At 56.1% G+C, this 25,076-nt stretch overlaps 2 protein-coding genes and 1 long non-coding RNA gene across 4 annotated transcripts in view; 2 read left to right on the top strand and 1 right to left on the bottom strand.

Annotated features, from left to right (window-relative positions):
* The first annotated feature begins 1,431 nt into the window (after window positions 1–1,431).
* Window positions 1,432–6,893, top strand: R3HDML (R3H domain containing like). Of its 2 annotated transcripts, none has more exons than XM_056355148.1 (5): window positions 1,432–1,586; window positions 2,184–2,543; window positions 3,892–4,010; window positions 4,545–4,677; window positions 5,801–6,893. In XM_056355148.1, exons 2-5 carry the CDS (start codon window positions 2,283–2,285, stop codon window positions 5,918–5,920), a joined length of 633 nt encoding a protein of 210 aa, XP_056211123.1. In that variant the 5' UTR covers window positions 1,432–1,586; window positions 2,184–2,282; the 3' UTR covers window positions 5,921–6,893. The 2 variants fall into 2 exon arrangements, with proteins under 2 accessions (XP_056211123.1, XP_056211124.1); XM_056355149.1 differs by lacking the exon at window positions 1,432–1,586 and having other exon boundaries at window positions 1,923–2,543; window positions 5,801–5,916; window positions 6,020–6,893.
* A 921-nt stretch (window positions 6,894–7,814) lies between these two features.
* Window positions 7,815–25,076, top strand: part of HNF4A (hepatocyte nuclear factor 4 alpha) — a 37,973-nt gene continuing 20,711 nt past the window's right edge. The window contains exon 1 of the mRNA XM_056354370.1: window positions 7,815–8,364. Coding sequence (XP_056210345.1) covers window positions 8,316–8,364 — 49 coding nt within the window. The 5' untranslated portion in view covers window positions 7,815–8,315. The remainder of the gene's footprint in view (window positions 8,365–25,076) is intronic.
* LOC130156129 (uncharacterized) lies at window positions 11,961–23,721 on the bottom strand. Its single transcript, XR_008824332.1, has 2 exons — window positions 21,983–23,721; window positions 11,961–18,813 (listed from the first exon to the last, which is right to left on the bottom strand). It is a non-coding gene; the product is annotated as an uncharacterized LOC130156129 (long non-coding RNA).

Raw genomic sequence — 25,076 nt, 5'->3', positions numbered from 1 at the left:
CTGATATAGCACATCAGCTCAGCACCTGGGCGTTATTCCCACTCCACGCTCGGGTCTGCTCCTCCCCAAGCTCCTGGTTGGCTTCTGTTGCATGGCGGGTCACTGAGGCAGCTGGGTGCAGCTGGGGTGTGCCAACAGCCCTGGCATGGGGCAGGAGATGCATGTCCAGGATCCTCAGTCCTCATCCCAGTCAAACCAGTGAGGATGAGAAGCAGAGATGGGCTGCTGCTGTGGGACTGCCTTCTCCCCGCACCATCCCAGCAGCCTTCTTGTCTCCCTGCCTGAGCACCAGTTTTTCTCCAGGCATGCTCTTCTCCCAGCTCTGTGCCTGTCTCCATGCCTCCAGCCAGCTCAGGAGAGGGATGTTGGCCTTGGTGCTCCCCCCTTCATGCAATCAAAGAGCCAAACCCTGGCCCCAAACCTGCCTGTGCCCTGGTGAACCCTGGCCTGGCAAGGCATGGGGCAAGCCGGGGGCACCGTGGCGTGGGGGGATGATGGCAGCAAGCCGTGCTACAGCTCACAAGTGGCTGCTCACGCTGGCTCCCGGCGTGGTGGGAGGAAGAGATGTGACAGGCATTGCAAGCAGCCCCTCAAGCCTACCAGGCTTGCATTTTTGTGACCTACATTAATTCAGCTGGCCCCAGGCATTGTGGCTGCTTGGGATGTTGTAGGGAAACACTCTTGATGCTGCAGGATTGTGTACGGCTTTCAGACTTCTGCAGCCACTTCCCCTCCCTGGGGACAGACACCTGGACAACAGTTGGGCTGCCCAGAGGAGCACAGCCTGCAAAGGAATGGCTGTTTTCCCCTGAGATGACCCTGGCTGGGCATCATCAGCCCAGGTCAGCAGTGGGATGCAGGCAGAGCCCCCGTGGGCTGCAGCAAGCCCTAGTCCTTGGGGAACCCATCAGCAGCAGTGCCCAGCCTGGCAAGTGGTTTCATTTGTAACGGGGAGAGCTGCTGGCCCAGGGACACGTGTGGTCGCCAGGTCCCCTCCCAGCCACCCCCAGAAAGGGACATCTCTGCCATCTGCTCAGCTCGCACCAAGGCAGGGTGACCCTGGGGTCCTGGCGAGTGCCAGCCCCGCCGCTGCCTTGCTGGAGCAAAACCCCCTCCATCCCCCTTGCTGACCTGGATTCGCTTCCCTATCCACAGTTCCCAGCAAGACCCTGGGGAGGGATGAACAGGGGAGAGACGACTCTGGGAATCTCTCCCTGTAGGTAGCTTATAAAACCCCCAGCCAGCAGCCGATGAGCAGCTCCTGTGCCCGCTGGAGGAGTGAGCCGGGCTCTGCTCGCATCCCCCCGCCAGCACCGTGCAGGGTCAGTGTGCTGCGCGCACGCCTGTGTGCGCGGATGCATCCAGCAGCCTATAAATCTCCTAGCAGGGCTCCTTCCGAACTTCAGGACATTCCCCAGGGGAAGAGTTAAGATGCAACTTCTGCGTCAGATGCCGCAGCGGGCTGCCCGGCGGGGCTAGGCTAAACCTCTCCCCCACATCTGCCCCAGCAGGTTGTTTGCGAAGGTCAATCCCACCGGCTGCTGCAACCGCCGCCGCGCTGGGCTGCTCTTGGCTCAGTCCTCCAGGTACGTAGTCGGGGGAACATCCTCCCCGCTGCTCCGGGGAACGGCTGGCAGGGATGCTAGGAGGTGCATCAGCTGAGAGACGAGGACATATTCCGGCATTTTCCTTTTTATTTAAAAGAAAGTTATTCTGCTTTTCCAATGGTTTTATTTTTCTTTCCCCGTGATAGAGTCGTTAGGATTTCTGGCTGATGCTTTTAAATCTTGCTGTGCACTTCTTTATCTGTATGAGATTTCCATTTGTGCTGGGGATTTACACCAAACGCCTGGGAAGTTACAGGGCAGGCAGCTGCAGCGAACATCTCAGCATGTTTCTAATTAGCCCCTGCCTGGCAGGTATGTGCCGTAAGTGAAAAAATGGAGGAGATTTTGTACTCTTTTTTTTAATTTATTTTTTTAAAAAAGAAACAATTAGAAAACCAATTCCTCAGACATCTCCCTGCCACTCCTGGGAATTTGCTGTTGTAAAAGAGGTTATCAAAGGGATTAATTTTAAAAAAATTATTTTGCAAAGGAAAAAAAGGAAAATCTTTTTTCATCTTATTTTGGGAAGTGGTGTTTGCAAACCTGAGTGATGCCTGTGTTGTTTTTCTCTCCTAGATCCACACGCCAGCAGCAGGGACCAGTGACCCGCCTTGTCCTTGCTTCACTCGGTGCAGGAGCGGAAAGCCGCTGGCCGATCCCGCCAGCCGGACTAGCATGCCCGTGCTCCACTTGCACCTGTACCTCACTGCCTTGGGCTTCTGGATGACACAGCAGTCCAGCTCCTTCCTGCTGCCCAACGCTACCGAGCTCCTGTCCCCCCCCGGGGGCCGAGCCGCGGGCCTGCTGTGGGGTGTGGGGGTCCCCCGGAGCCGTCGGAAGAGATACCTCTCCCCCCGTGACATGAGCATGATTCTGGACTACCACAACCAAGTGCGGGCACAGGTTTCCCCCCCTGCCGCCAACATGGAGTATATGGTGAGTCGGGCTCCGGCAGGGCACTTGTGGGTCCACAGCTCTTGGCTGCTGCGGTGGGGAGATGGGGATGGGGTGCTGCCCCAGATTCGCGGCTGAACGTCTGTCCTGGGGGATGCTTCGCATCGCTGGTGCAGGGCAGACCCATGCAGCCTCTGTGCAGGAGGGATGGGGTACCAACAGGGTGGTGTTTCAACCCAGGGGGCAGATTTAGGACCCATGGTCCCGTGCCTGGGACATCTGGGAGCTTGCTGGCTGTGGGATGGCAGGCTCCACCCAGCCGAGCTGCAGAGGTAGCATTAGGGGAAGGGAGGTGGCTACAAGCATGAAAAACTCAGGTCCCGACCCAAAGGCCGGGTGGGAGCCGCTCCCTGAACCCAGCAGTGAGGGACGGCCCCATCCCAAGCAACAGGGTTTCTTGGGAGGGGGGCCAGGGATGCCAGCCCCTGGGAGAAGAAACGTGGGAGTGGGTCAGAGAGGGGCTGCCCAGCCTCACTGGGTCAGGCATCTCCTCCAGACGAGGGCTACCCCGGGGCAAAGCATTCCCCACGTTGTTTCCACCCTGTGTGGAGCTCCTAACCCACCCCTAAAGGGAGGAGAAAAGGGGAGGGGAGGCACCAAGGGCCACCAAGATTGCCAGCCAGCACAGAGTGGGACCCTTGGGGCAGGAGGTGCCACATGCTGCTCTGCTCCCAGGCAGGGGACCAAAGCTCCGACCTGGAGTGGCTGGGTGGTCCCTGGATGCCAGTTTGGGAGAAGCACACAGCAGCCCAGCTTGGTGGGTACCAGAGCAGGTCGGACATGCCTGGGAGCATCCTGTGCTGCTTCTTGCTTGGCCTAAATTCCTGCCTTCCAAAATAACTTTTCCAGACATCTCCCCAAAGTGGTTCAGGATGGGTGAGAAACCTTTAAATAATGCATGAAGGAACCAGCTGTCCTCACCGGTCAGTCTGCGGCCAGGGCTGTGGTGGAGGGCAGGGGATGGCTGTGAGCTGCAGCAGCAGCAGGGGGCTGTGGGGTTTCACCCCCACCTGCTGCAGAAGGAGCTCATTCCCGGAGGGAATCACACACGCAGGGCTCGTGCTGCTTCAGGGCATCCGTGCTCCGCCTGGGCAGTGGGCACCCAATGTGCCCAAGAGCCATGGTGGGCAGCTGCGGTGATTCATCATCGCTCCTGGACACGCTGCCATGCTTTCCCTGGGCTTTTTCCAGCCTCACATGTGAGTCATGTTTTTTGGACACTCATGGTTGCTCAGAAAGCCCCCTGAGCACAAGGGGGTGGTTTCTCCTCCTCCTTCCTCCTCTGGGCAGCCAAAATCCCTGCCTGCTCTTTTCCTTTCCTCCTGGCCAGGTGTGGGACGAGCGGCTGGCCAGGGCAGCGGAGGCATGGGCTGCACGCTGCCTGTGGGACCACGGCCCCCCCCAGATGATGAAATATGTGGGGCAGAACCTCTCCATCCACTCGGGCAGGTGAGTGCCCCATGGGCAGAGCAGACTCCTGGAAACCCCCTGCACCCCACGATGCTGGAGGAGGAGCAGCAGCAGCCCCTCAGTCGAGGAGCAGAGGCTCTGAGCTGGCTGCAAAGGACTGAGATGCAACCAAGAGGCACATCAAGCCCCCTGGGGTGGAGAAGGAGAGTCCAGCTCTTGCAGAAGGGTAAATACAGGAAACCAGAGGTGTCCGCTGTTCATATGGGGAGCATGGCATTAATCCCCTCCGCCTGGCACATGGACCAGGACAATGTGGGTCCCAGATTGGCACCACAAGGCTGAGCGCTCAGGGGCCTCCAGCGAGGGCCAGGTCTTCTGGCCTTGGGTACAAGTGAACTTGGCACAAGGATGTCATTGCCCATTCTCCCCAGGAGCGCTTGGTCCTGATGGGCCCTCGCTCCAACCAGCTTCTCTCCCCCATTCCCTCATCATGGAGCCTTCCTCCCACTCCTCTCCTTCGCCCATGACCTCTGAGGTGGAGGAGGTCCACCTCACATGCAGCACCTTCTGCAGGTACCACTCCGTCATGGACATGGTGAAATCGTGGCACCAGGAGAAGCAGCACTACTCCTTCCCCCAGCCCCGCGAGTGCAACCCCCGCTGCCCCTCCAAATGTAGCGGCTCTGTCTGCAGCCACTACACGCAGGTGAGCACCACAGCCCTCCCCCCGCCCCCCAGCAGCCCCCCGCAGCCCCCTGGGACCCAGCTGCAAACAGGAGGCAGCTCGCAGCACCTCGGGCTGCTGCAGCACCCAGTGCAGCCCGCAGCCCTTCTCCCAGCAGCAGTTGGGATGCAGGATGGAATTCTGGCAGCTGCTTGCTTCGCATCAGGCAGCAGGGCTGGCAGCAGGCAGCGTGCCTACCGGAGGGGTGCAGGCAGCTGGCAGCGATGCCCTCCCACCCTGGGACCTCGTGGGAATCAGGCTGCCTGCATGGAGGTCCCAGGGCTCCCAGCCCGCTAAGTGCAGTCAGCCTGGAGGTTTTAATTTTTTAAATTTTTTTCCTGTGCTTTGGCCTTTTTCTCCTCATTACCTCACTGGTTCCTCAAAGTGGGTGAAGAAAAACCCCCACCATTTTTTGCTTTTACCGAGCATGAATCCTCTCCTCTGTGATGGAGCAGCTTTATAGAGCCCAGCCGTGTCCGGCTCCCCAGGAATGCGGCACCTTCATCCCCTGGCACATCCACCGGCAGCTTGGCCAGCACAAGGTGGAAAACCTCCCTCTGCTCCCCTGCCCAGAGGTGAAGCTGTGCCAACCCCTAACTACCTCCTCTGCATGGCTCCAACCTTTGCATCTGCATCCCCGTGTGGCTCATCCGTGGGGATGCTCAGAGATGCTCTGGGTTGCAAATATGCAAGATACATTTTTTAAGGAAGAAATTCAGCCTAGAGAGTCTTTAGGGTGAGCTTCTGGCTGTTTGACCTCCCTGTGTGCAAGGTAAGCTGCTGGCCATGATTCAGGGTGAGGTTTGGGAACTAACCTGGGTAAATCAGAGAAGTGACCCAAACTCTGTTGCTCATTGAAGTGAGCTTGGCAAAGCAGCTCCTTGCAGGGCAGCACAGGCTGCAGGCAGAAGAGGGACAGCAAAAATCACCCTCTGGTGACAAAGCACTGCCCGCGATGGGCACAGCATCCAACACAAGACATTCAGGCAGGTGGGATGCAATCTCCTGGTGGGATGGAGCCCTGCGCTGAGGTTCCCGGGGTGATTATCTGTGGGGTGCCTGGATGGGCGGCTGCCGACAGTGCCTGTTCTCTGTCCCGGCACAGATGGTGTGGGCATCCTCCAGCCGCCTGGGCTGCGCCCTCAGCACCTGCACCAATGTGCGGGTGTGGGGCAGCACGTGGCGGCATGCCATCCTCCTCGTCTGCAACTACGCCATCAAGTAAGTGCGTGGAGGGAAGCCCCCCTGTGCCGTCCTCCCCCCTCACTCTGGTGCCGGCAGTGAGGCGGTGGCGCTCAGAGGTGATGCCCTCCTCTCTTTTTAGGGGCAACTGGCTGGGAGAAGCGCCGTACAAGGTGGGGCGACCGTGCTCAGCCTGCCCCCCTACCTACGGCGGGGGCTGCTCCAACAACATGTGCTTCACCGGACTCAAATCCAACCAAGTCAGCTGGTTCTAGGGCTGCAGCCCCACGAGTTGCCCCTGGGAATGGGGTTGGGGTGAATGAGAATTATTTATAACACTGACCCCCCCCCCCAGCCCAGATGTCCAACCTGCTTCATCCCTAGTGCCGCGTAGGAAACTGCTTTTTTAACACACCTCTCTGGCAGCGCCCGTGTTGTCTGGCTGCTTCCCACGTTGGGGGAAATAGGGACAGTTCAAGTCCCTTTTTCCCAAAATAGGGATGGTTTGGGGGTGCATGGAGGGAGCTAGGTTGGCTGGCGTGGTCCCTGCTCCGCAGGCCGGGGGGGGGAGGTGTTCCCCACTGCCTCCCACCTGTGCTAAGCAGAGGCTGTTGTAAGCAAATACAGAGATGTTCCCCTCGTGGCAAGCGGCTGGAGAAGTGAGGAGCCCTGAGCGTGCCCCCACTGCATCGCAGCCCCTTCAGCAACGGGGCTCCCAGCTCTGAGCCCCCCAATAAAGCAGCCTGGAGACCCTGTGCTCGTGTGGGTCCTCCCTTACTTGCAGCCTGGAGCCTTGGGGTAACGCTGAGCCGGCGCCTTTGCTCTGGTTTGGGGGGTAAACAGCAAAGGGGTGCAGAAGCCCTTGGTGGGGTCACGGCCCACGGCCCCGGGAGATGCTCAGGCGCTTTGCTCCATCGTGTGGGAGAAGCCAGCACTGCTGGGACACCGGGTGACAATGACGCTGAAGGGCCACAAGCTCCCTGTCCCACCCAGGCTGCCCCACACCACCCCACTGCCCTGCCTCACCCCCAGCGCCACTGAGTACCCCGTCATCCACACCCCCTCCCTCTCCAGGACCTCTTGGCACTCAGCAAACTCAGGGGTTCCCCAATTCCCAGGCCCTGGCTCTGAGCCCCCAGCCACGGATTCCTGTGCTGCAGCTCACTGCGTCCCGGCAGCCTCCTCCCCGCTTGCCCCCACCCCGCTGCATGCTCCCTTGGGATGTGCTTTTTCATCCAAGGGTGCAGATGTGCCTGGTGTTGTCCCCCTGGGGCTGCAGGGTTTCCATAGCCGGGGTGCTGTGAGGTCCCAGGACCGGCAGGGACCACTCGGTGCCTCCTCCAGCCCCTTCCCGAGACGTATGAAAGATGTGGGAGGCCCTGTGCTGCCGGCCGATCACTTTTTCAGCTCCAGCTCTGGGTTCCCCACATATTTGGTGTCATCTCAGCAACAGCTCTTCTCAAGCAACTGCTTGTCTCAGTGCAGTCCCCTGGGAGCAGGGGCTGCTCCTGCCACAGAGCCAGCATCGGCACAGGGGCTGCCGCAGCCCCGCGGGGAGGCTGGGGACCACAGCTGCGTGTCCTGGCACCATGAGGTCTCTGGGGCTCCTCCTCGGCGCGGTGGTCCCCGAGGGAGAGGGAGCAGAGATGTCTGTGAGGGCTGCAAGTCCCCCTGACTTGGGGAGCAGAAGGAGAAGCGGAGGAGCTGTAAATGCCCTACGCGCTGGCCCCGTGCTCAGGGTACCACCCAGCATCCCGCCACAGCATCCCCGTGGATCCCAATCCTCAGGTGACCCCTCCAGTTTTGCACCGAGTGGACAAGCCCTGACTCATGGCCGGGGTATTTTGCCCCCTGTGCCTGGGCCAGGCTCTGCTCTGCCCGTGCCACCACACGCCAGCCCCCGCAGCTTGTCCCATGGCCCCTGGCCCCCATGCCACGTTTGCCCCTTGCCCGCAGGCAGCTCAGCTGTGGTTTTCCCATCACGGGCAGGCGACGGCACAAAAACCGGCAGCACCGGCGGGCTGCACAGTGGGATGCGGCTGCCCCGTCCCCCCCACGGCCGAGGGTGAACCCCAGCCCGGCAGCTGCCCCGGCCTTGACAGCGGGTGGAAATGGGAGCTCCAAAAGAGCCCAGTAAAAGCCATGTTTGAGTTTCTAGCTTGGCAGCAGTTACTATAGCTACAGCAACGGCACCTTGCAGATTGGTTTCCATAAGAGCTTGGTTACTATTTAACATCTCCACCCACATTAGCCCTGATTAAGCGAATCAATAAGATAACAGGAGAGGCAGGTTTCCTCGCCCTGCCTCTCCGTGCTCCCTCCTGCCTTCACCTAGTTCCTTAGTGAAAGACGTTTTTATTTATTTATTTAGATTTCTTTTTATTCCTCTACTTCCTCTGGTTTTCGCCCCAAGTCCCCATAGCAGTAGCCGGCGAGACATGGTCAATGTAAGCACCCAGCTAAGCGCTAAGATGGAGGCTCCATATGGTGAGTACAGCGTTTCCATCGCCCGCGCTGCCGCCCCGGCGTCGCTTACGGGAAGCGGGGCTGGGAGCGGGCAGCAGCCCCCAGCCCCACGCCCCGGCCCCACCGCGCTGCCTGGCCCCCACCGGCTCAGGCACCTGCAAAGGCTGGAGATGGAGGTGGAAAAAGGCTCCCCGATTGATTTTTATATAATATAAATACATACGTATGTATTTTCTCTCTTTCACTCTGCTTGGCTCGAAGAAGAAGGCACGTGCCCAAGGGAGCAGAGCGGTCCAACCTGCTGGCAGAGGGGCTGCTGCGGGGTCCGCAGCAGAAGTGGAAGCTGTTTAGGAAGGAGGTGACGTGGTGCCAGCCCCAACACAAAGGCTGCGGGCGGCCCGTGGCACGCCTGGGCTGCGTGGGCAGGCACAGCGGGCGCCCAGGGCTGGGGCCGGGCTGGTGTTGCGGCTGGGCAGGTTTCCCAGCAGGGAGTGCAGTGCCCGGGCGAGCCGCAGCCTCTGGTCCCCGTGGGGGCTCGCTGCTGCCCGGGGGCCCCGGTGGCAGAGAGGTGCCCGCCAGGCCTGTGCTCATGTTCCCTGCGTGGCACAGCGGGTACCAGCCCGGGGCAGCCCCACGCCACTGCTCTCCTTGGCTGTGCCAGATGCCAACTGCCAACAAACACACGTGGGCAGCAGGGGACAGGTTCCCCTGGGCTGTCATCAGCCTGCTGTTATCCTCGGGACGGGTCCGACTGTGCCCCTGCTGCAGCTTCCCTACCCAGCAAGGGGCTGGGGCTGGTTCGGTCCCGTGTGATCTGGGAACCCCAGTTCTCTGGGCATGGCGAGGGTGTCGAGTGAGGCCCCAGCAGATGAGGTCTCACAGTTATGAGGTTCTCCATCACATCCTCATGGCTCTCCATCACTTCCCCTGGTTCTCCATCACTTCCCCCGGCTCTCCATCACACCCCCTGGCTCTCCATCACACCCCGTGGCTCTCCATCATGCTACCTTGCCTCTCCTCACTGTATTTTTCATGCCTCTTCTTTACCACAACCCACTCACAAGCACGCACAGCCCCACCAGCCCGCGCTCCAGCTGCCATGTGTGCTGCAGCCAGGCCCCAGGAGGACTTGTGGTTCTCCCAAGTCACCTCCTCACACTTTGCTCATGGCCCCATTCTGGGTGGTGGTTTCTCTTGCTCCAGGCCTGCAGGCTCCTACAGGTGCCACCTCCATCCCTAACCCACCCTCGTGCCAGGCACCCATGCTGCAGTGAGGCCCCACACCTCTTTGCCCCAGCCCCCAGCACTTCAATACTCTCCAGATCACTTTAATTTCAGCTCCCATCACCAAGGCATGGCCAGACACAGGGCTCATCAGCATTTTGGTGGGTCCATCACCTATTGCAATGGAAACGTGTAGGAATTGCATAGGATCTGCAATAGCATCGCTAGGCCGAGCTGGAGCAGGGAGCTGTAGTCAAGCAGTTACAAAATGCTGTGGTTTAGCCTGTTTTTATCAGGATGCTCAATTGGATGTCCCAGGCCCGCAGGAGCTGGGGCTCAGGAGGAGCTCCCTTCACCTATGCCTCTGAGCTGCAGGAGCCGGCAGTGAGACAGCGCCTCGCATAAAGCCGGATGCATAAAAATGCCGAGATTTTGGTCTATTCAGTGCAGGTTGTGGTTTTGTGTCCATCTGGCACTGCTTGGACAATGTGCAAGGAGCTGCGCGATGCAGGCTGCTTGTGAGCGCATCAAACGAAGGCCTGATGTCTCTGAGATGTACAGAGGGTCGAATCCTGGAGCGAGGGCACCTCTGTGGGCTGGCCAGAAGAAGCGGGTGCTGAGCATCCTTCAGGCTGAAGCTCTCCATGAATCCCTGCTGCTGGTGGGAGATGGCTCCTGACCCACGAGCTCACAGGGCTGACTTGTGCTTCATTTGCAGGAGAAGGGAGGCTCAAGTGACATTCCAGTCAGCCTGGGAGACACGGCAGTGCAGGGTGGCTGGGTCTGCGTGTCCCCAAATCCAGGGTGCCTGTGTCCTGCTTTGCCCCAAGGTGCAAAGCCAGCCTCATTTCTGCAGCAAGCAACAGTCTTTGCCTCACAGATGCAACACAAGGAGCTGAACAAGCTCTTTAGTCACTTACAATTGAGTTATTCTGCCCACTTCCAGCTGGCTCTAATGCGAGCAGCCGCTCGCTGGCCCCGGCACATCGGTGACCTTACATACAGGCAGGCAAACTTTTCTGCTGTTAATTTTCTCCTGACCTTTTTTTTTAAAAAATCCTGATTTTTCCCTCATTTTTCAGCCTGAGGGTCAGCAACTGAGCCATCAGCTGAGCCAGGGCAGGCAGAGGCAGAGCTGGGCATCCCACCTGTGGCCGCTCTCCCCATCTGCTCCCGCGCTCCGGCTGGCACCCACTGCTTGCCAGCCTGCCGTGGGGCTGGGCTGCTGAGCCAGGGGCCTTGCAAGGGGGAGAGAGAAAAACAATAAGAATAAAAAAGCAAGACAGGCCTCCCAGTCCAAAGCAAGAGGAAACTCAAGAGTGTTGGCAGAAGGAGGGGAGTCCTTATAAATAAAAGGGGTGGAAAAATTATCCAAACAGAGGCAAGGAAGGGCTGGCGGGGATGGGGGACAGGGCAGCCCCTGGCTTCCGCACACCGGGGTCCACCAGATGAGCCTTCAGCCTTGGAGGGGTCATACAGCTATTTGCAGTTTCCTTTGACAGATGGAAAGATTTTCTCATTTTTCTGTCTCCCCATCCATCTCAGGGGCTTCAGTATTTCAGCATCCATTTGAAGCCAGGGATATATTCTGAGGGGGAAGCTGGGCACCGGCACTCAGCCTTGGGACAGCGAGTGGGTCTAGCCCGCTCTTTGCAGCGGTGGCATCAGTAAGAGCAGAGAGTGGGGCATCCATCCCCCTGCTGCAGTGACTGCAACCCTCCCCCATCCACCCCTGCCTCAATCTGCCACCAAGCATCCCCCCTAAACCACACGCTGGGGGCACTTACTTCCCTCCCATCAGACCTGTGCCTTGTGTAAAGGACTTGGAGGATTCCCCGCCAGATGGTGACAGAGGTGTCCTGTCCCCAGCACTCTGTGTGGGTCCCTGGGTGAGAAGGGAGGGATGCCACAGCTGCCGGAGAGCCGAGGGGCTGGGAGCACGCTCAGCATCCTCACCAGCACCCGCTGAGGATGGACTGTGAGCTGGCAAGGGCTCCTCCAGGCACTGTAGTGCTAAATTCCCACGTGGAGGCTGCAAATGGTTGTGCAGGGTAGGGGATGGAGAGGGAGCGAGGGGATGAGCCTCTCCTGGCAGTGAAGAGGCAACGGACCCCCGGCTCCACCTTTATCCTCCCGACGAGACCTGGGTGCCACTGGGGCAACCACCCTCAATCCCAGCGCAGGCAGCACTGCTCCTTCCTATTTCAGGAGCATCTCACAGAGCCAGGGATCCCTGGGGCTGGTGGTTACAGCAGGGACCAGCGCATGATCGGGGCCAGCTCAGTAAAGCAGCTTTGGAAATTAGCTGAAAAATGCAAGACGTCAGAGCTGCTCAGGCGTTTTGGTCAGATGTGGTGAATAGTTTCAGCTGAAGAACGTAAGAGGAGGCAGAATTTCTGAGTATTTTTACTTTTCACTGTGAAGCAACCATTTTTCATTGGCACATGGGTCTAATTCTTTTATAGCTTTCCACTAGATATGACCCAAACTGAGCTTTCCCCCCTTGATTTCTCCTGTCAACTGCTATTTAACTCCTCTGTTTACTCCTTGTGCTCTGTGTCCGTGGCCTGGAGGCTGTCAGGGACCAGTGGGCATTCGGACACCCAGCACAGCCCCCTTCCCTGTCCCCACTCTCACTGTCCCCGCTGCCTGCAGGGGGTGGCCCTAACACTGGTGCTGGCAGGGTCAGCACTTAGCAGGGCAAGAAATGGCTGAGCAGGGTCTTGTCACACCCAGGAATAAGCACTGGTATTTAGATGGGATGCAAAAGGGACAATCACTACTTTAGACACCTTGGCCTGATCCTGAGTGCTGTTTGCCAGTGCTTGGTGAAGGTTTCCTTCAGGAAGAGCTGGGGATGCTCCCTCCATAGCGTCAGGCTGCAGGGATGCTGCTCAGTGTCACCGGGCAGCTGCGCTTGCCCACAGGGCTGCAACTTCCATCAGGCCGGGGCAGCTGCCTCACCACGGCTGCTTATCGGGCCAGCAGCACACCCTCGTCCGGCTTCACCTGAAAATACGATGGTATTTTTATAAGGGGGAGTGAGCACAGAGGGCTGCTATCAGTGGGCAATGAGCTCCAGCTCTGGCAGGGGAGCAGCATGAGGCTGGGGAAGGTTTGAGGAGTGTCTGAGAGCTATTTTGAGCTCCGAAGAGCAGGTGTAGGTCAGCAAGGCAGACATGCTCAGTTAGTCATCTGCTGACATTTCTTAAACGGCATTAAAAAATGATGTTTATTTAAAGTGAGTGCAAAGGGGTGGTGAGTGGTGGTGGTCCCACAGACAGCAAGGTCTGGGTGATTTTCTTTCAAGACAGAAATATTTGCAGTGGGACCAGGGCCAGCAGCGAGGGACGGGGCAGTGCATAGGGCACAGCCAAGGGGTACGTTGGGCAGGGGGGACACCTGCAAGTGTCTCTGCTGGCGGGCTCGGGGTTAGAATGGGGCAAAGACTGCAAAAAAATGTCCATGACTGTTTGTGTTCAGGCTCCTTCTCTGTTTGCTTTCCTCAAATATTCAAGCAAACAAGGTTCCTGGCAGAAATGTTTGTGGAAAAGGCAAATGTTGCAGAATTTTCACAGAAGGCAAATTTCAAGGTAGTGGCTGTATCGTGAACCCAGGGGTGATGGCTCTGCTCGCCTGTGCTGGGCAGAGGCACCACATTCCCACCAGGACCTCTAAGCAAAGCCAGGTCCCAGAAGCAATTACTCCCAGAAATGGCTCCCGTCAAAGCTTCAGCCTAAGCATCAACAGAAATTACCCAGCAAATCCCTTCAGGAAACAAGTGCCTCAAAAAGTAAATCTGGGCTCTGGATGATACACCAAAGGTGTGAGAGGAGCTGCTCCATGTAAAGCAAGTGGCTATGGAAAGGCACAAGCAGCCGAGGAGGACACAGATCCTGGCTCCCAAAAGCTGAAGGGTCTGCAAGGCTGGACCAGACTTTCTATCCCAAAATGCTGCAGCCACTGGAGGGACTTCAGCTGCATCCCCATGGTACCAGCAGCCCCGGTGCCAAGGGGTGGATGGGGACCATCACTGTGGGCTCAAAGCCCTCTGAGCCCCCCGCCACCAAGGTGTCACTGTGGGCTCAGCTGGTGCTGGCATCTCCTGGTGGGAAAAAGACTGGAGGTGGGGAATGGGTGATACTGTGTGTGTCCTGCTGTGGGTCACCACGCATGTGCCATCTCCTCTGCGATGATGCTCTGGGAGCCCTGACACCTTCTCCTTCTCTGGAGATCCAAGCTGGTTTTACACTCCAATTTTCATTGCAGCCCTCCAGCCCTCTGTCCTTGCTCATCCTGCCTCAGGCTACCCAGGGCAGCACCTTCCCTGTGGCTTTGTCCATCCACCTTAAAACCCATCTGTCAGGGTGGGTGGCTCAGCTCCTGCCACCCAGCATGAGGCACCCAAACCCATCAACGTGGGACCTGCAGGCACCTTTCACCTGCCTCTGCACCAGAAACCTGTCCCAGCCATGGGTGTGTGTGAGATTTTATAGGCGATAACCCCTGGGAAAGTGGGAAACGCAAGGAGAGCTGTACACTCAGCTTCCTGGCATGGCCCAACGCACGTTAGGAGAGCCAATGTCAACAGACAGAAGACCTGAAGGAAGAAACAAAACCAAATACATAGGCACTTCTTGGAACAAGAGCTGTAAAACCTGCACAAACCTGAACAAGTGCCACAACACTCTTTTATGCAGTCAGAATCAATAGTCGAGCCCACTCAACGTGTTTGCTGACACATAAATGACAGCCACCGTGCCGCGTTTATGGCCCAGCACCGTTCACAGAGGCTGCAGGGCCTGGCTCCTCCTGCCCCACTCGGCCACTTCTCTCCCCCTCTGCTCCCAGGGGAGGCTCACCATTTTGCCACATGGTCCCCAAAGCCTTGATGCCCCATGGATGATGATGCTCCTTGATGCCCCATGATAAGAAGCTGCTGCTGTTCCTCTCCAGCGTGCCAGCCTGCCCCAGTTTCCAGCTGGCTGGGCAATCCTTCATCCCACACCATCACTGGGATGGCAGGGTCCACCCCACCACCCTGGTGAGAAGCATCAGCTCATCCTGGGAAGAGAATTCACTGCTGCTAACAGCACCCAAGGAAATTTAGCCATGGGCTGTGGGGTTGGGCAGGGTGTCAGGTTAATGGACAGGGCAACACTGGGGGGCTCAGCAGAAGGAATAAAATAACAACTGCCCCATAAAAAAAAGCCCTGTCTGTGCTGCAGGCTCCCATCCAGCAAGCTGTATGGCCTCTCGCTTGCAGCCACCACCACCCAAGAGCAGGAGCAGGTCCTGCCCCAGGGACAGGCACCCTCGGCCAGGTCAAGGTGCTCTGGCAGCGGAGAAGGCACCGATGGGTGCCTGAGGGAACCAGCCCATGCAGAGAGCCTGCCGTCAGCAGGGCAAAGGCAGCACCAGGAAATGAAGGGTGGAATGAGGAGGCAGGACGGGCAAGAAGGCAAACAGCCGGGCTTCAGATCCACAGCCCTGGCTGCTCCCCTGCCTAGGGACTGCTGCCGTCAAGGGCTAAATGGGGGTGGGATGGAGGTGGTGGCTTTGCCACCACATGGACACCCTGGTGGAAGCAGAGCCAGGTGCTGCCCATGGCCCATCCATGGGTGTGTGACGGGGGACTGCTGCTGTCTGGGAGAAATCTCTGTTGACCTGGGTGTGTTTCCCTGTTACAGGCATTAAAACCCGTGTGGAAACAGAGCGGTGAAGGGAGGTGTCATGGGGTCACACACAGTTCAAACCCAGCCCTGCCCTTGATGCTGCTCCCGGCTCCATGTGGGCATGCTGGGCTTCAGCCCCTGTTGTCAGTGCACCCCTTCCCCGGGCACGGAGCCGGAGTACGGGTCTGCTGGTCATTTCCCACCCCTGACTCATCAGGGGATTATTGTGTGTGCTCCAAATTAATTCAAATGCATCCCAGGCAGCCCTGAGTGAGAGCAGAGGCTCACGAAGATGGAATGGGAATGGTTTAGGAATGGTTTTGCTCCATTAGACTCATGCCTTCAAGGTAGCGCTTGGGGTCCGATGTCTCTGGAGGGCAGGAATGAGCTGTCTCCTCTTTAGCACAGCAAAAGCAGAGGTGGGCTTGGTGGGAGGAAATCCATCCAAGGAGGAAGGGAAGTGCAGGAAAATGAGTGTTTCAGACGGGCTTGGCCACGAGTTGGCTCTTCTGGGTGTGGACGCTGGTGAGGCCTTGCTTGCTTCTGGCCCTGGTCCTACAGCACAGGGCTGCATTGTAAAGGTGCCCAGTTCTCCTTGTCAGCATTCAATTTATTGCTCAGTGTCTGTCAAAACCCAGTGAAGTGCCACTCTAATCCCTCACCTAATTTTCCTCCTCCAGGCTAAGCAGGGCCACACATGCCAGCACACACTCCCTGCAGCGGAGAAAAATCTCGGTGCTCAGCAGCCTTCTGTGCTCCCCTCCGGACCGGGGCCAAATAAATCAACACGAGAGTGTCACAGCAGCTTCATCTCCAGAAAAAAACGCAGAGAGTTCAGCACTGTGGTGGTAGAGAGGGCTCTCTTGTAGTCTGGCAGTTGGAAATTCCCTTTTATTCCTGCTGGGCTTGCCCCGGACAGGCCATGGCACAAGACACTAGCCAAAATCTCAGACTGCCTGGGCTCCTGGATTCCCCATTGACAGCACCAACACGCACGGTTGATTAAGAAATCTCAGCCCTGAGAGTTTTCCAGGTCCCAATTTCCTTGGGAGAGGATGGGGAAAGGATGACACCAGCACAGAGCACGCAGGCGCCTGAAGAGCCGTGGGAGAGCTCTGGCAGCGATACCCCCAGGGTGTTTGGAACCACTGGAGATGCTCTCTGGGGTCTGCAGGACACAAAGTTCAGGGCTGCCCAAAGGCAGGGAGCACCACGCATGCAGCTCCTGCCTGCTCTCCTGCCTTGCCCCTGCATCTCCCAGCCCTGCGTGTTGTGGTGGTGGCTAGAGGGGGAGAAAAAGGTGGTTTCTCAAGGATATGGTGTTCTGGGTATTTATATAGAAACATTTTAAAGTGAAAGTGGTCAGACTCTCCCTGGAGAGGGATTTAGGCCCACTCCTGCTGTTAAACACACCCAGGCACATTTTCTGGAGCAGCCTCCAGAGGTGCATGTGTGGTTGGGCACCCCCTGCCCCACAGAAACCCAGGCAGGCTAGAGGCCAGGGTGAGGGCACCTTGGAAAGGTGGCCCAGAAAGCAGTGGGCATTGCTGTGGGCACCAGCAGTAGAGCACAGACCTGGAGCCACCTTATAATTCCCCTCCGGGTAGTGGCCAGAACCCTTTAAAACCTGCAACTCTGCAGCACAAACTCCTGCTCCCCATCAAATCTCATTGTGACCAGCATTAAGGGATTAGCCGGTCCCTGCCACCGCACCGCAGCCAGCTCCCGGGCATGGCTCGTGCCCTGCTGCCCGTGGGGGGCTTGTTGGCTGGACGGCCCCATCCAAGGGCCAGACTCCCCTAGCTCTGCCCGCAGAGCTGAGCGCCCCTGGAAGATGAATGGCAGCAGATACGACCTGCTCCAGGAAACACCAGGTACCCCCCGTGCTCCCCCTGGCACTCGCAGCAGGGAGAGAAGTAGCTGCATAGCCAGCCCTGCGGAGTTGATGTGAGTGAAGGGCACTGGCAACCCCCAGGGTCTCCAGCGGGGTTTCAGAGCAGCCAAAATCTGCTCTTCCCCCACATACCTATTGCTAGTCCCCCTCTGAGGGTCCTCCCATGTCTCTGGTTTCTGTTTTGCTGCGTGCGGAGTGAACATGCCAGGTTTGTGGGTAGCAATGGCTGATGTCCCCAAGCTCGGTTCCGAGGGTCTCGAGAGGGACACTCCAGTGCGGGTGGCATGGGGGAGTGGGTGTTGTGACTCCTGGGGGAAGAGGTGGTGGAGCCAGGCTGGCGTCCCACGGACACCCTGGTGACTGCCTGTGCCATTTGGGAAATGAACTGATCATTCTCAGCCCAGATCCCACTGTCTGGCATTACTGCCCCGTGGTGCAGCCTCAGCAGGCCCAGGGACGGATCCTGCCGGCTTGCAGGACAACCTCTGGTCCTGCCCTGTTTGCTGCCTGCTCCTTACCCAAAGAGGTCTGCAGCAGGACTTACCCAGCCCTCATAATGAAAGCTTGAAAGGAACTGAGAGAAGAAGTTTCAATGCAAACCTTATCGGTTGTACAGAGCTCTTACTAGAAAGGTTTTTTGGGTCCCCCTCCACGGCCGCCTCCAGTGCACATCCCCCACCAGCTGGCTCTGTGCTCAGCCCCTCGGCCCCAGCACCCCAGGGACCTCAGCGTGGAGGCGAGGCAGCGAGGAGCCTGACTGGGCTCAGGGTGCTCAGGGGGGTCTGCAGGCACTCGGACGTGTTTGGTGCATCCTGAGCCCTGGACTGCTTTGCCCCGCAGAGCCTCGCCCACAAAACACCCCAACAGCCCCCGCTCGACCCTGGGGCACAGCAAAATTCTTGGGGCTCCTCTTGCTTGAGCAATTCCCCTGAAGCAGGGCTTGCACTGGCAGTGGGGTTTATGCCTCCTGGGGCAGCCTGCACCCTGAGCCACTATCCTGCGGGATGAGCTCCCCATGCCAGCGCTGCATGGGCAGCCACACACTGGAAGCTGCTCCCAGCAAATACCTGCGCTCTTTATCAGCCAGAGATTAATTTAGAATAGTTCATGGCTTCGGCGTCCCATGACACGTTTACTAGAAATGGTTCATTTCCTCAAGTGATGTAGTTTATGGTCATAATATATTTTAATATCTTTATGATACAAGAGGCCAACGGCACTGGGCTTTGCAGGAATGTTAAGGGACAAATAGTGCTATCCTGTCTTGGAGACATAGGTCAAATACTCAAAGGCTAGTTAGCAGTTTGCTGTGTTGTTTGTTAGCCAGGAGCCAGGCAGTTGGCACTGCAGTGTCCTGGCCATGGGTTTATGGGACTGTGGAGACGTGTGATTTCCATCCCCACCCCCCCTTGCTGTCCCCCATGCAACAAACCTTGCGCGTAGAAAGCTCCGATGTTCCCATCCCTTGCTTTCTGCTGTGTTTTTTTTGTTTCTGTGTCAGTAGACAGGATCGTTGTGTTGTGCAGAACGCTATGGTAGCCACCGGCTGCAGGAGTGCGGATCTGCTGTGGACATGGAGCTCCTGAATACTGTTTTGCTCCCACTTACCCCTCTGGCACTTGCTGTGCTCTGGCAGTTGAGGACGCTGGGGACCAGACAGCCTATTCAGGCACACTCCTGCAGGAGAAAAAATATTTTGCACTAGCTTGTTCCTTTCTGACTCCAGAAACCAGAATCTTTCAAATTTTAACTTACCACCCTTTTTTTTTCTTTTTTTTCCATGCCCAGACTACCTTCCCCAGTTCAGACCTGACCAGTGCTCCCACCTATGGCAGCTTTCTGCCTTCTTCATGTGGCCTCCCATCAGACACTCATGTGACCCTTTCCTGAGATGCTCCCCCGGCGTTCAGCTCCCCCGCTGGGGCTGACTTTTCCAGCCAGCCCGGGGCAGGAGGAAGGCAGTTGGAGCAGCCCATGGCTGTTGGATTCAGGAAGATGCTTTTTGCCCTTGATGAGCCCTTGACTTGCCCTCCTCTGGGGACAAGAGCTCAGACTGTCCCCCTGCTGCCCTTGCCCCACTGCCATTCTCCCTCCACACCCCAGCAGCTTCGCAGTCTTTTGCCTTCATTTCTAGTGAGGGCTGATCCTGAGAGCCCCAGCCCTGAGTGGAGGTCATTTCCAGACATGGCTTGCTGATGCATTCACCTTCCCAAAAAAGATAAATTTAAAAAAAACACTTTGTAACCTGTGTTGATTTTGGCTGTTCTCCTCCACCTATTGCTCCACAAGCTGGAATGATTCAGGGGCTGTTTTGTGTGCGTGTAATGAACGTATCAAGCCAGTGAAACTTAAAAGCCCTGAGAACAGCTACTAGAGGTGAAGGCAGAGGCTCATTTGCCTGCCAGACTGTGAGCTCAGCAGGGATCTTTTCCCTGGGAAGCTGCTAGATTACCTTAGTTCCAAAGGGATCATATCCACCTGCTAAATAAGTTCTCTCTGGGTCCAGACATGGGCTGCTGAGATCCCTGCCATACTAAATGCATGAGCTGGTGCGGCACAGAAAGCAATAGGTGCTCGTTGCTGGCAGCACACCCTCTCTCCAGCAATGCTGCTTCCCCGTGGCTTCTGCTCCCCCATTTAAATGGGGCTTAAACTGCTGGATTCGAGCCAAGTATCTGCCAGCGTAGACAGTGCATCTGGGACAGCATGTGGCAAAGTCAGAGCTTTCTGGATTTCCTCCCAAATAGGCAGAAGAGTGCTTTGCTGGAAAGGTCTCTGCTGGGTTCGGGTTTGGATGGAGTGCAATGGTCACAGTGGGGGGATTTAGATGGAGTAAGTGGGATCAACGGTGGGAGCTGTAGCTTGGGCCAAGTTGCAGCCCATGGTGTAATGGAAGAAGGTGAATATAACAATTCTTCCTCACTTCGTCGTGGGCCCATTGGGTGATTTTGCATAAAAACACAGCAGCCAGATTTCCAGAGTCACAAGTGCTGACTTGCAGGTCCCAGAGGACAGATGCTGGTTTTGAGGGCTGCAATGCAGGCAGAGTGATTGCAAATACACACCAGCAAAGGCACTGCATTTTCGAGCACAACTGCCCTTCTGAGAACAGCTCAAACTTACTGTCCTTGCAGAACAACAGCTCCCAAGAGCACTAATAATTACTTCCTCAAGTGTTCAGACCCTTTGTTAGACAGGATAATAAACCCCTTTCTGGTCCTGGGATGAAAGGTACACACAGTGTTATCACTAAAGCAGTATATGTTGAAATGGTCTGTCTGTCCCCACATTTGCAGTTCTTCCCCTGCCACTTTTGCACAGCAGTTACTTATTTTAGCTCCAATAATTGCCTCCAGCTCCAACGTCCACCCCAGCTTTGGCTGACATGCATATGTTGCTTTTGGAGAGAAGTTCAAGCGGAGTCTGCTACCTCCTTTGAAGCGTCTCTTCCCAATGTCCAGTAACTGCCTTGATTCTCCATACAGTGATTTTATGGCCTGGGGGCCTCGACAGATCCAGTTGGTTTGGCCACTTTTTGATAACTTTGGCACTGGTGAGGAATAGCCTGGGGTTTGCACGAAGCTGCCTCTGTCACCCTGAGCTGTGCTGGGGAGCCCAGGATGCCACTGCATGTCACAGGGTCACCAGTGATAGTGTGTCCAGGGTCTGCTCAGGCATTGCCTGTCCTGGGCATCGCCCCCAGCTCCAAACAGCATCTGTCCCAACCACAGCAACAGGTGCTTCAGCACTGGGGAAAATAAATCACCAAGAGTGATTTGTTGTTGAACAGGACGATAAAATGCCTGCATCTTCCCCCAGGCATGGGTCTGGCACGTGGCTGTGGTCACTTCTTGCCTCTTGTGGCTGGATTTTTCTGATCCACCTCCCTGAATAGAGGTGGTGGATCTTTCTGGTTCACCTCCATGAACTGTTTTGACAGGGCAGGGATATGCTGTGTGTGGCTGGCAAGGGGCAAACAGATCCTAAACAACTTCTTGTTTTCTTGGAGACTCCTTGCTGCTGCTGGGGACATTCTGGGGACAGACGTGGGAGCAGATCCCCATTTGTGTGTCCACCACGTCGTTGCCTGGAGCCACCACTTGAACCAGGGGCTTGTTTCAGCTGTATTGACCTGCAGTCCCCCAGCCTCCGCCAAATTCCTTGGAGCTGCTTATTAACGCACTGACAACTCTGCTCCAGAGTCGTGGCATGCTGAGGTAGAAGGCAGAAGGATTTGACAGTGTGGCCTAAATATTCCTGTTTACAAAAAGTCTGACAAAACACAAGCCCTTGGCTTTATCTTTCCCATTTGGAAATAGTCACAGAGCAAATATACTTAAGGCATGAAGGGAGGGGGGTTTATACTGACTTTAGAAAAAGCTGTTCTTTAAAAACAGGAAAAAAGCTCATCCTCAAGCTGTGCAGACTGGCTGCTAGACCCAAAAGTCCTGTGTAGAGGCTTAAAGCCTGCCTGCTAATCTGTAGCAGTTCGGTGTGAGCCAGTCATGCAGTAAACTGCTCTCTGTTAATTTTTTAATGCAGACTAAACAGGTCAAGAAATGATTAGCATGAGAATAAGTTGAGCTTAATCGGGAGAATCAGAAAAGATGAGAGGGAAGAAGCAAATTGGAGTTATCAGTTAACCATACAGAGTGGCTCTGCTTCCATAAGCTCATGTTCCCTCTTGTTTTCCATCCCCTCTGAAGCTGCCTTTTTTTCCCCACTTCCCTAATTTAAATGACGAGCTAAAATTGCTGGTATAAGCACAATGGAAGGTCCTGTCTCTCCTTCTCATTTTCTATCTGCAATGGCTGCCCAAATGAATTGCAGGTGATAAGGCTCCTACCTGGTTATTCTGGATGGTCCTTCCCATTCCATGAGGAGAAAGGGAGATGCTGACTTTTAGGCTGAAACAAGCAAAATCCGCTTTCTGTATGAGTATGAGTGCTCTGCTCTGGTGCAAAAGTTTCGGTGCAATACGGCAAACCCAGGGACTGAGCGGAGGCATCCATGGGCAAGGGGAAGAGCAGCCCTCAGGACTGCTTTAAGTGGAGTTTGGTCAGTGGTCGGAGATCTATATTCTCAGATAGGCAGGACTTTGTCCACAAACTGGAATTTGAAATTTCAAAGGGGAAAAAAAAACCCAGGCAGAAGGGACCTTTGCATGTGTGGAGATGACTACCCTGGCGACGTTCCCCTGGGACTTTTGTTCTTTGTCTTGTAATTGGGCTTCGTGCTTCCCCAGCAGCTCGCTCAGTGAAAACAGTGGTGGGCTGAGCAGAGGCCCTAGCTTTGCTCGGGGATTTCCTGCTCTGGAGAGGTTTCAGACCTGAGCCCATCTCTGCTTCACTTGCATGCCAAGAAAAAGCCAGTCCAGCCCCACAGTGGCTTTGAAGCTGCGAGTGACATGGGAGTTGGGGCTGCAAGGGGCAGCAGTGGCATCGCTGATGTAAGATGAGGTTGGTCCTGCTGGCTCTGGGCACAGGCATTTCTGCTGGAGATTTCTTGAGAGTACAGAGCTGGGAGAGAGAAAAGCAAAGGGCAGGAGCGCCTCGGGCTTCTGGCCACAATCTGATCACTGTCCATGCTCAGCAAGTTTGTGGGCGGCCCCAGACTGGGGGGTCTGGTTGATACACTGGAGGCAGGGCTGCTGTCCCACAGCAGGCTGGAGAAATGGGCCAGCAGGAACCGCAGGAGCGTAACCCACACAGGGGCATTGAGAAGATGTGACCAAGCTCCTCAGAGGGTGCATGGCAGGAGGAGATCAACAGGCATAAAAACTGGAGAGACGTTCAGACGGTGTCTAAGGAGAAAGTGACTCACCATGAGGACAGTCAAGCACCAGTCGCCTAGAGAAGTTGTGGTGCCCATCCTGTTCAAGACCCAAGTAACCCACGCTGCTCTCTCAGCTGGCTCTGCTTCCCGAAGCACGAAGTTGGAGCAGAGACCCTGAGGTCCCTTTCAACCTCAGTTATCCTTTGATCCTATGACACCGTGTTCAAGAAGGGCAGGAGGAACCCCATGAGAGGAGCCTGCTCACCCACTTGACATGAAGAGCTTGCAAGCATGGTGACTGATAGCATCCTTATCATAAATGCTCTATTAAATACCCTTTTCCTGATCCTCATATACTGAGAAGCATAGATCTTATTTTCAGGCTTTTCACCCTTCTGCTTTGGGTGCATTTGCCAGTCAGGGATATATCGATAAGGGAGAATTAGTGTCATAATATGCCAGCGTGGGAAAGGATTTACTGCTCAAATAGATAAAAACTAAGTAACTGCTTGGTGCGGAACACTTCATGTCCTGGAGCTGCCATGGTTTCCTTTGCAGCCATCTCCTGGCGTAGGAGATGTGGGTGAAGGGCACAGAAAATGGGGACAGGAGGAGAGAAGAGAGGGCCTGATAGCTGAACTTCCCCTGAGCACCTGGTCTAGGAACAGCTTTTGCCTGCCAGCGGGGGTTTGCCAGCTACAAGTTGTTTCTGTCTGGAATAAAAATGACAGAACATCTTCTGTAGGACAGAAATGTTTGAATCAGCTGCACAACCAGCTGCTGACTTGAACATCTTCAACCTCAAACAGCTGCAGGGCTGTGGTGTCCTGTTGGGTAGTCCAAGCCATGACTACATTGGCAAGTTGTCCCAAACCCTACCACGCAGGGATGTTGGGGACACAAGGACTCCCCAGGCAGAACACCCCTGGGGACACATCATCTCCCACAGCAGACTGCGCCCAGGAAACAGCTGATGTGTTTCCATCACAAACCCATCTCCGGGGCAAAGGAAACACAGTGTCCTTGGCCGGTTTGGTCCTCGACCTCCACACCAAGACAAGGGATTTGGGAGGGGGCACTGGTGACTGACAGAGGACACCAGTAGTGAGAAAACAACAGTCAACACAACCCCGGGCGGAAAGCACCACGTCCCATCGACAGTCCCAGCCTCGTGAGCCACCTAATGCTCTCCAAACTTCCCCACTCCTTATCTGCTGCTCTCCCGCACACGCTGCCTCTCCAGTTTCTATTCCTGGCCCTTTTAATCCTTCCTGCCCAGGAAGCCAACAGCCTTTGCAGCCTGCCTTGCTCAGCAGGCTATTTAAGCAAAAGGTTTGTTTTGCTGAGCGGAGCAAAACGGGCCATGCTTTTACGATATTTTACTAGACGCTGTGGCAAATCCTGCACATATTTGACATAGTGTCTGTAGCATTTATCTAATCAAAGGGATCATTGTGGCCCAGCCAGGATTGGGAAGGAGGTCCCTGGGACGAGGCCACAGAGGGGGCTATGCTCTACCTTAGCATCCCCATCCCAGTGTGCACACTGTAAAAACAATTTTTAGCTCACGACTGCTCCTGCTGAAGGGAAGAGCCACCGGCACGTGAGTGCAGAGAGCTCTGGCCAGTCTCTCAGGAGCACAAACCGGACGACTGTTTTCCCTGCAGCAAAGGATCATTTAGCACCAGTCCCAAGTGAGAAAGCAGGGGCTCTCCCATCTGCTCAGCTTCGCTCCTGCAGACCTGTAGCCTTAAAGTAGAAGAGCTGTTTGGAAGTGCTACATAGGTCATAGCTTTGGGGGGCAAGGGCTGCTTGAACAATCTCTTGTGCTCCTAAAACACGAATAGCAAATTGTTGCTAGCACCACTGCCCAAAGGCATGTGCTATTGTGGAGCCAGAGACCTTGGTGTCATGTTGTGGCAGCGATGTCACTGTGGCCAGGGTGGCTTGGGGCACCATCAGGGCCAGGGCTGCACTGGGGTGCCTGGCAAGCACAAGTACAAGCCAGCTGGGAGCCCAAATCTTCAGTATGTTGACTCAGTTACCTGCTGCCGGTTGCAAAATCATGGGATGTTCTCAATGCAGAGTGAGCTGATATTGAACTATTAATTGCTGGTTCTCCTGTGCCATGCAGATGCCATTCAGCAGTCGGTTAGATTCCCATT

This window comes from Falco biarmicus, chromosome 10 (genome assembly GCF_023638135.1).
Source record: "Falco biarmicus isolate bFalBia1 chromosome 10, bFalBia1.pri, whole genome shotgun sequence".
Classification (NCBI taxonomy): Eukaryota; Metazoa; Chordata; class Aves; order Falconiformes; family Falconidae; genus Falco; species Falco biarmicus.
The sequence above is the reverse complement of the archived record's forward strand: the minus strand, read 5'-3'. Positions and strand labels throughout refer to the sequence as shown.